This window comes from Anguilla rostrata, chromosome 3 (genome assembly GCF_018555375.3).
Source record: "Anguilla rostrata isolate EN2019 chromosome 3, ASM1855537v3, whole genome shotgun sequence".
Classification (NCBI taxonomy): domain Eukaryota; kingdom Metazoa; phylum Chordata; class Actinopteri; order Anguilliformes; family Anguillidae; genus Anguilla; species Anguilla rostrata.
Window position 1 is genome coordinate 15241672 of NC_057935.1, and position 10477 is coordinate 15252148.

At 45.6% G+C, this 10477-nt stretch overlaps 1 protein-coding gene across 2 annotated transcripts; it reads left to right on the forward strand.

Moving 5' to 3' along the window:
* Window positions 1-4652: 4652 nt before the first annotated feature.
* LOC135250290 (uncharacterized) lies at window positions 4653-10206 on the forward strand. 2 transcript variants are annotated; one of them, XM_064326433.1, is made up of 2 exons: window positions 4653-5136; window positions 5943-10206. In XM_064326433.1, exon 2 carries the CDS (start codon window positions 6187-6189, stop codon window positions 8914-8916), a length of 2730 nt encoding a protein of 909 aa, XP_064182503.1. In that variant the 5' UTR covers window positions 4653-5136; window positions 5943-6186; the 3' UTR covers window positions 8917-10206. The 2 variants fall into 2 exon arrangements, with proteins under 2 accessions (XP_064182503.1, XP_064182502.1); XM_064326432.1 differs by having other exon boundaries at window positions 6061-10206.
* Window positions 10207-10477: the final 271 nt, after the last annotated feature.

A 10477-nucleotide genomic window follows, 5' to 3' on the forward strand; every position in this document is an offset into this window, starting at 1 on the left:
TAAAATGGCTTATTTCAATTCATATGGCCCTGAAATACAAGCAGAAATGTATGATTGTAAAAGTGTGCCTCTGGGAGTCTGATTAAATATATATTACCGTAACTGATATTCTGAGCTTCACAAGCCAACTGTGTCACCACTTTCAATTGACAGCACTACTGATGGTTTGCATTACAAAACATCAAAAATATTATGGATGCGCACATTTGCATGAGCAATGTTCTCCATTTAAATTATATTGAGGCCTTTTAGATCCAGAATGTGATCATCAGCACCATCTTGACTTTGCTTCTCTGGTGAACTCATCATTATTCAGCCAATATGTTAGTTAATTCATCCACTTGACGATGATGGAGTCAAAGGACAGATTCCCTATAAAAAGCATAAAACGTTTATCATTTAGCTGTGGCAGACATAACAGGCCACCCCCTGTCTCAATGAAATGCAATACAAAGCATTACTACAAGACCTTTAACCAAAACATATGTTTAGACCCTTTTAATTGAAGAGCTACATCATTGTTGAATTTCACATATTGCCAGACTCAAAACCTTTTATTTCCAAAAAAATAGAAATCTAGGGAACACAAAATAACACTGAGAATTTACCAACATAACATTGTTTATCCATAAGGGGGTTTTGAGACAACTGTATTGGTTATAGGCTTATTCAGGATTTACGGCACAAGCTGCAAAATAACTGTTAATTTACATCACTTTAAGACAAAAGCCTTTTTACAAGTAATAAACTAGATTCCAATCTGGCGTTTGCATTGGCTCTGCGTGGGAATCGTTGGTTTTTAGCTTCTTTATACGAGAGTAGCATCTGAGCTGAATCTGCCATTTTGGAAACCAGCTCCAAGCTGCCTTCTGCATTTCCCTTTCAGTGTGTCCCCAGGTACCTGTCATGTCTGACACCGGATTCTAAAAAGTAAACAGTAGCCAGTGTGCACTCTGTGTTGAAGAGAGAAGGTGAGCAGTGATGGAGGAAGAAAGGAGTCTCTCACTTTCTCTCCTGTGAATGGCCTGGTAATACAAGAGAGTCTCAGGAGCGCTCTACGCCCACACATCCAGCCAACATTCAATCCAGCAGCATCACAAACACCCAACTACATGGCTTTAAAACGACCTCCAGCTCAAATGAGTAGGTGTGCGAGCATGTCTCAAGTGTTTGTTTGTGCATGGAAGTGTGTGTGCGTGTGTGTGTGTGTGTGTGTGTGTGTGTGTGTCGGTGTGTGTGTTTGTGTGTCTGTGTGCATGGAAGCAGTGTTTGTGTGTGTGTGTGTGTGTGTGGGTGTGTGCTTGTGCATGTGCATAAATGTGTGCATGTGTGTGTGTGTGTGTGTGTGTGTGTGTGTGCTTGTGCATACATGCATGCATGTGTGTGTGCTTGCTTGTGCGTACGCGTGACTGTGTGTGTGTGTGTGTGTGTGATATTCTCATTCTGTTTTTGACATGCACTGAACATTAGGCACAAGCTGGGGTGGGGGGGGAGGGGGGTCCTTCTGAATAGAGGCACTCCATTTGCAAGGCCATACAGAAATAAAAGCAGAGCACTACTTTTTTTTTTTTTTAAACCTTTCGGCAGAATGTATTCTGTCACTGGTAATCTGTGCTTCTGTGTTCATCAGAGATTGTTCCTATCAGCCCCATCACATCACACAGTAATGAATGTATTTATGCATCCCTGCTGGTACACAAACAGAGCTCTGAGTGGGGATGCATTAAAATCACATATTTATTGGAACCTTACCAGAACAACAGATTTTATATCAGGTGCTCTCAAAGGATTTCAGATAAATTTGTAATTCACGGTGCAAGAAGACATTTTGTGAAATTCAGGAGATAGAAATTGGATTTGTAACCAACAACACAGGAGTAAAATGAACTTGCAAAATTTAATGAGCAGGTTACACTTGTCTCCACTCACTGTGACCACAAAATTATTCATATCACCGCATGATAGGAAACAAAAACGCAACGTTAAAATATTGACATCCTTTCTGCCTCCCCTTGAAAATGGGTGCAATTAAAACGTGCAGTTTAAAGAATGCCATTGTTGTCGGACCACTTTACTGTAAGAGCGTGCAGGCCACGTCACACGAGCTGGTATCCGTAGCGTCACTCAAAAGGCCAGTGTAGACTCATCTGTTGCTCGTGCGAAATGATAGGTGGTAACGGGTATACATCTACGTTTCCTTCCGTTAAGAAATCTCTCAATTAGGAATCTTACCATGTATGGGTAGCAGTGTATTCAAGGTTAGCCCAGTTTGCCATTTTAGCCTATGAATGTTCTGCTAGGGAACAGTATATGATAAATGTCTGTTTAATTTAAGGATGTGTGAATGCCAATCATGTCCCTAACATGAAGCAATATAATATGTTTAAGATGTTTGACATTCGTTTAAAAACATATTTATACGCTCATTGACATGCTGTAATTCACACCGGATGTCAAAACCATGTCAACACATACTCATTTGCCAAAAAGACACGTGTTGCGACAGCCTTTAGTGCCTCCTCTAGCCTTCTCCGTCTTGATCGTTTTATTTAAAATCGAGAGTTGTTTTCAGACCACAAAATCTGACCCGTGTTAAGTGAAATTCATCCACCGACAATCAGTGTGAAATAGAATTAAAAATCAGTGGCTAGCTTCATACTTTTTAAACACTGGTGTTATTTCAGCTGTTTACTCGTAGTGTTATCACAAGACCAAGTCACCCACTTTTCGCAAGGCTGGTTGCTAGGAAACAGGATTCTGAGGCAGGCATGGATTGGTGGAGGCGTGGAGCCGATGATGAGAGCGCAGCTGACAGAACACACGGCTTGCAATGTTGCCTAGCCTAGTGAGATTTGACAGAATCAACAACATAAAATGCTTCTGATTAGGCTACAACTAAAAGGAAATTGTCTTTATCCTACTGTGTCGTCAAAAGATGAAACCAACCAAATTACAAAACAAAAAAGCACAAATAGGCATCAGTTGTGGGCAAATGCCATCTGAAATCCTACTTAGTTGGAATTCGTTTAAATATTGTTACATTTTTAACCACATTTTGCATGCTGAAATCTGTTTTTAACTTTTTTTTAAATAGGAAAAGGTTGAGGCAGTAGGCTACCTACTGTCTTTCCAGCCTTCCACTACGTTGTCTTACTCACATTGTGCCTTGTCTGTGTAAATATTAACATTATTTTGCGCTATTATTGTTCGTGTGCACGTTCATTTTCTTCTTGCATTTCCGTTTATGCTTTTATCAGATTCTCTTATTCAGAATGACAAACAAATGTGCAGTGGTCCCTACAGTGTAAGGATTCTCTTCGCTGTCAGTGAAATGAGTGGCCGTATAAGGGTAGAAAACAGTTGCTTGCCATTGCGGCCGAAGTGCTTGTGGGTTGATTGGATTTGGGACTCATGGCATCTACCCATAGCAGTCTAGGCATATTGTTTTCTACACACAGATACAATTACGAAACGGGCTGTATTCATAGTGTTCAGTCACGTGACTACTACGAAGGGGTGGCAGCATGGACGACAGAAAAGGGGAACAAATCCATTCCAAAATCGAACATAGAACTAAAACTACCCCTCTTGACACAACTTGACTGCAGATTTACCGTGAGAGTTGCCGTAAATTCGCTAGCTATGTAGCTAGCCGTGCTCTACCAAACAAAGCAACCTTATGAGACAATGATGCTTCTTTTTTTCCATGATAAACATTGGTGACTTTTCTTCAGGACACTCGCCCAAGTTCTTGTTATTTTGTAATGAAATCCACAGAGCAAACACTCACACAATTTATACATTGGGATATATCAGTTAAACAGTCCAGGTGAGGTAGCCTCCCTTGCTCAAGGGTACAACAACACCCCAGCTGGGACTCAAACCCACAACCTTTGCATGGCAAGCATCAATATTGTGCTATACTGTAGCATCCCAAGCAACAAACTGCTTTTCATTGAAACTGCATGATGGTTTCATTTTTTGGTGACACAACGCAAGGTGACAGCCAAGCAGTCAAGCCCTTCGTAAGTTGTATCTATTATTTACTGTCCATTGGAGAGGCACAGAGTGTACTGGTTTATGTTTTCATATTCCAATCTGTCTCCTGTTACTGTGCCTTAGATCAATACCAGCGAGACAAAGTGGCAGGCTTGATAGATTAAATTTCCACTGTGAGATAACTCCCCCCCCCCCCCAAAAACACACACGCACAATCAAACTCTTCCTCCGACATGCACACTGGTTAATTGGTTAATGTTGCATGGGTTGCTAACATAAATGGGCCCATGTTCATTTATACATTCAATGAATTAGCATCAGCTTCCAAAGGACTTTTTCAGTATTGATTTGGATTCAAGAAGAAGAGTGTTACTTTCAGTCACTTAAAAGTGAACATAGGAGAAGTCAGGGCACCAAAGTTTCACAGGAGAAAATAATTAAGTTCCAATAAATAACAAACTCACAGTGGTCAGCCTTATGGGATTATATATGGGAAATATGTGAGACATACAAATATAAAAATTCCCAATACAACAACATATAGTTTCCCTTAGATAGTTTTCGGACAAAAGCGAAACCGTCCCAGTTTACAGCTCAACTTTGAGGGACTGTCATGATCAGTAGCAATTATTCTAGACGCTGCTTTTAAAAATTCACCCACGGCATTCTTTTCCAGCCTTTCTTCCGGTTTTCGGCACGCATCACCAATGGCCGAAATGTGTGTCAATAATTTATTATCACTTTTGAACATTTAATTGTTTTGTGGCAGAAATGCAGCGGCTTCACGACAGCACCATCACGCGTGCACCGTTTACCGTAGCTTAAACTGTAGTGTAGGCTACTGGAGAGGGCTGTTGTTCTTCAATCACCGTACATTGCCAGAATGGCAGCCAGTTTCCAGGGAGACGGAAAAACCAGAGGCTTTCAGTGCTCTCACCCGCAGCAATATCCAAGGATTTTCAGAAAGATCCTTGTGGTGCTAACTCTACCTCACAGCACAGCCGTTCTATACGCAGAAGCACGGCTACACGCTCGCCGCGATCAGCGATAAACTACCCCAGGAACACAGGGCAGGAGCAGTCTGGTTTTACCCCACAAATGGTCTGACTTCCCCCTCAGCTACGAGCTTCTGTGGCGGTATGTGCAATTTATATATTTCAGTACGTCAAATGGTATATATTTTTTCTTAATTCCTATTAAAATGAGTATGTTTGGTTAATAACTTTGATCAAATATTTTTGTTTGCATTTGCGTATACATTTTTTGTTGTGTTGTTGTTGCCTTTTTTAAATAAACTCTGGGCAATCCGGATGCTCTTTCACTTGTGGAGAAAAAACGGGAGCATATGGTGGAAGGTTTCCATGGCACTAACCTCTGAAAGCATTTTTACAACCTGTTTCTAATTTGCTTGTAGTTTAGGATGGAGAGTGTAGTGGATGCGTTTGCAAACTGGGTCTATTCATTTAATTGAGGGAGTCAGCGTTCTCCAAAGTGCTCCTCTGAGAAAGATTTTCAACTAATGAAAATTACATCTGTTATATGTTATTATGCAGGAAATGCAATTAAATGCAATGTGGAATTGTTATCTCTCATAGCAATGGAACATATAATATCTACTGTAATGATGCAGAAAGAATAAGAGGTCTTCATTGCAGGGTTTGGTTTGGAACTGAATTTAATAGTTTTTTAATGCCTTCTAGTTAGTTCCAAACCAGAATGTTACCTGTGTATGTGTATGCATGTCTGTCTGTGTGTGTGTGTGTGTGTGTGTGTGAATGTGTGTAACGTGCTGTTATTGCACAGATCAGGTTCTTTCTTGTCCTATCCAGAGACATCTTGCTGTTCTATCTTTGCTTTGTTCTTTGGTTCGTTGCATAACGTGGCATTTTAATTTTCTCTGGTAGAAGTCAACACCTCATCCTGTCATTTCCATTACTCCTCAGTCTCATGTGATGTCACTTTGGATGAAGCAACATGGTTGGAGGCTGAGATTTTGTACTGTCTTTGCTGAGCAGTAATACCAGATGAGTGCCTGTGTTTCCCTCTCAATATGTCCTGCAGGTAACTGTACATCTAGAAACATACCCCTTCTCCCCCCCCCCCACCTCCTCCAAAAGGCTGTGGTGTGAAATTCAGGAACCTCAAATCTCTTAAGGGCAGGAATCTTGTGGGGGTTTGGGTGGGGTGATGATGGAAGGTCCCACTATGACCGAAAGTGGACCGAGCCTCGACCGCCACTGCAGCCAAGTACTGGAGGGTGCAGGGATGTGTGAGGTGAACTCCAGCGGCGACCTGTCTCAGTCTGCCGCAGGTGAGGGGGGTGAAACCAGGCCCTCAGAGTCCCGGTTAGTGGAGGACGCGTTCAAGGGGCACAGCGATGGGGGTACCCAGCCCTCCAAGCATGTAGAACAACCCAGGATGAATGCGAATGAAGAAACAGCCTTAGAACATTTCTCCATAGAGGATGGCGCACCGCAGGCCAATCCTGCTTTACCAGTGACCAGCGGCATACCCAGCGAGCTCCGAAAGGTGTCCACGGGCAAAGGTAGGGGAGAGGAACCTGAACACAGCACAACACAGCAGAAATCTGGGGAGGGCATGACCGTGACCAACCAGGAGCCAACCATACTGGTGACCAACCACGACTCCCCCAGTCAAGAGGGGGACGAGAGAGAGACGTCATCGGAGAGCCACTCCTCTGAGCCCGAGGGGAGAAAGGAGGGCGGCACGGGGCCTGCCAAACCCGACTGTGAGGCGGAATGTTCTGGAGACGCGTTACCACCACTCAACACAAGTGTGGGAGAAACAGTGGCTAAGGAGGTGAAGAAAGGGGAAGAGGATGTGCTGGCAGGCATTCTAGAGGGTTCAGAACAGAATCATGCCAACACGCCTGGGGAAAAGGTAACGGGAGCCTGTGGCTTGAACATACAGCCCTACAATGCACCTGCAGAGGAGGCAGGGGTGGGGACGGCGGGTTTGCTCTCACCCCTGCTCTCTCCCGCCCCTCCCCCACCCCCCCACCACCAACACATCCAGACGCAGGTGAGCCTGGAGACCCCATCCTGCCACTCAGTTGCCACCAGCCCCATGACCCCGCCCCAGGGCTCTGGGGACTACTTCTTCCCCTACTCCTTCAGGAAGGCAGGGCTCGACAGCGGCGAGCTGCCCCAGCCTCTCTACCGATCCGTCGCCACGGCGCCCATGAGCCCCCTCACTCCCACCATCACAGTCCCAGAATCCCCCTGTCCTGAGATCACAGTCACAAGGGCAGGAAATGGGAGCAGCCAGCAGGGGCCACCACAAATTGCACATGGGGGTATTCAGAAGGGTGTGGCCCCACAGGTGGGTGGGAACACTGACATGCTCATTGGGGGGCCAAGACCAGCAGAGTCAAACATCAAGAGCACTGAGAGCATAGCCCCTGAAGGGCCCTCAGCCACGACCTCAAGTGCATCTGGCCCCACCCCAGGTCAGGAGACCACAGAAAGAACGCGGGACCAGTGCGTCAAGCCTGGTGCTGATGCGGGCGCCGGGCAACCAGGCCCTTCACTGGCAAATCACGGGACTGTCTGCTCTGTCACACCACAGGGAGACACCAGAGAAAGAGGATCAGCACCACAATTAATCGAGCTTGATACGAAGGCCTCTAAAGTACAGAGTGTTGACCTCGGTCCCCAGAAGAGTGGGGGGCATGCTACAAATAGGGCTGAGGGTGTGCCAAACAAGTATAGTGGCAGGGGACACTGTGACCTAGGGGAAGCCAGGCAACTCACTGTGGAAGACTTCACCTTTGATGATGGGCAGTCCCATAATGCACCTGCAGAGGGAGTATCAGAGAAAACAGCTGGCCTGCCATCGCCCCTGCTCTCCCCCGCTCCTCCCCCACCACCTCACCACCATCACATCCAGACGCAAGTAAGCCTGGAGACCCCATCCTGCCACTCAGTCGCCACCAGCCCCATGACTCCGCCCCAGGGCTCTGGAGACTACTTCTTCCCGTACTCCTTCAAGAAGGCGGGGCTCGACAGCGGCGAGCTGCCCCAGCCTGTCTACCGATCCGTCGCCACGGCGCCCATGAGCCCCCTCACCCCCACCGTCACAGTTCCACAGTCCCCCTGTCCTGAGATCACGGTCATGGATGTCAAAGGGGATGTGGATGGGGTCACAGAGCTGGGGAAGGTGAAAGCAGGAGATGGGCAGCAGGAGGTGGTGCAGGCGGTGCGCTGGGATGAGAAGGGCATGACCTGGGAGGTGTATGGGGCTGCAGTGGAGGTGGAGGTGCTGGGCACAGCCATCCAGAAACATCTGGATAAGCAGGGGGAGGAGCCAGGAAAACAGCCTCCGCCCCTTTCCCCTCCCGTTTCTCCTCCCCTTTCCCCACCTCCGGCTCCGCCCGTAGATCCACCGTCCTCCCCTTCACCTCCCACATCCTCCCCTCCTCCTCCACCTGACTCACCTCCTGCCTCTTCCCCTCCTCCTCCTGCTCCTCACTCACCTCCTGCCTCCTCCTCCCCTCCTGCTCCTCCTCGCTCACCTCCTGAGCCTGTCTCTGTGCCCAGCAGCAACGGCGGCAAAGTGGAAGGAGAGGGTGTGGCCAGTAAGCCGGACGTGGGCGATGAGGTGGGAGTGACCAGTGAGCCGGGCACGGACGGTGAGCCGGGTGTGGCCAGTGAGGTGGGCATGTCTGAGAAAGTGGGCGTGGAGGGAGAGGTGGGCGTGACGGGAGAGGTAGGCGTGGTGGAGGAGGTGGATGCGGCTGAAGACGTTGCCGTGGTCGCTGAGGCTGGCATCGGCGAGGAGGACGTGGGCGGGCAGGAGCCGGAGGAGAAGAAGAGGCGTCGGCGCAACCCGTTCCGTGCCATGTTTAGGAACATACGCCGCCCACGCTGCTGCTCCAGGACTCACGCCATTGACTGACAATATCGCCGTCCAGCAACAATGGGCCTTTGCTAATGCCCAAGGATCGTTCAGAGCAATCAGTGCATCCAAGCTCACACACGGCTGTGTGTACAGTGCATAATGGTGCAGCTGTGTGGAGCATTTAGATGTCTTTGTGTAGACTGTAATTCTGCAAAAGTCCTCATGTTAGAACAGTATATTTTTCTAGCACTGTATTTAAAAAGGTATGTGGACTGCACTAGCCAGGGGTGCAATATCCTGTTGCTATGATTGATCACTTCTTTTTTGTGATTCGGATGAGAAAATTTAATCTGAATAGATTTGATTTGTTCAAGGATTTATGGGAAGGGGAATTTGGGTGGGGGGGGGGGGGTGTTGGCAGTGTTGTCTTTTGATCGTCTTTCTGGATATTCTGGGCATTGCTTATTTTCTGAATTCTATAGTTTTAGTATAGTTTTTGCTTGAGTCTAAGAAACATTTGTTCATGTTGTTTTTATTATCAGAGTTATTCTAGACTGCCATGAAACAGAATTAGTCAGAAATGCCAGTTTATGTATTTTCTCTGTATTATTATTATTATTATTATTATTTTGTATCTCCACAAAGCATGTGATAAAGATCTTCATAGAAAAGATCCGGCTTCTTGGTTATGAAAACAGCAGTACATTCTTTGCAGTTTTGTCCACTTTGTCATTGTTGTTGCATCTGGATTTTATTAGTGGCATTTGGATATTGTTTTAAAATGTGAAGTTTGACCTGTTATTCTGTGCACAATAATAAATCATCACTAAATCTAATCTATGTAAAAAGTGTATGACCCCCTGCTTCCCAAACAATAGCTCTATGCTTCTATTTAAGTCTCAAACAAAGTATTTTTGCCTGTATATTCCTGCACACATTCTGGGAGAAACAATATTGTGTGTGTGTGTGTTCATAACATTAAATCTTAACAAATATTACCCTTTAGCTCATTAATTCAGCTTGGATCTTTCGGGACAAAGAAATGAAAGAAAATCAATTATTTATAAGTTTTCAAGGAGAGTTTTTTAGAGGTTGTCTAGAGCAGTGGTTCTCAACCTTTTAGACCCCAAGGCTCCCTGTGTCCATGAAAATATTCTAGCCCCCCCCCCCCCCCCACCACACACACACACTCACAGAAGACATGATAACCTGTCAGCCTGTCATCATCATGACTCTGTATACACTCCGATGCAGTTAGTCAAGCTGATTCATTTTACCCCCTGAAAGCATAAAAGTGATTTTTAAAATGTGTCATTGTAGTAATATAAAAGATTTTCAAAACAAAAATCCTTTGTTTCCTTTTCCCTATTCATAGCAAACAGGAGTGTGTGACATCTGAAAGAAAATAAGAGGGCTAATAGATTTTACATACTATTATTTGCTTGCTTTGTGTAATTTATTTAACTGAATAATTACTTATGTCTTGATGTTTTGTGATGGAAGCTTTCAATAATTTCCAGAAGTCATCTCCAGAACCCCCTTGTAGCTCCCCTGGCCCCCCTGTTGAGAACCAATCTTTTTCATGGCTGTATGTTCAACAACATGTTTTGTTGAAAAT

What these genes read in the sequence shown, in the direction of transcription:
- LOC135250290 (XM_064326433.1), top strand. Translation starts at nt 6,187, where the DNA reads ATGATGGAAGGTCCCACTATGACCGAAAGTGGACCGAGCCTCGACCGC.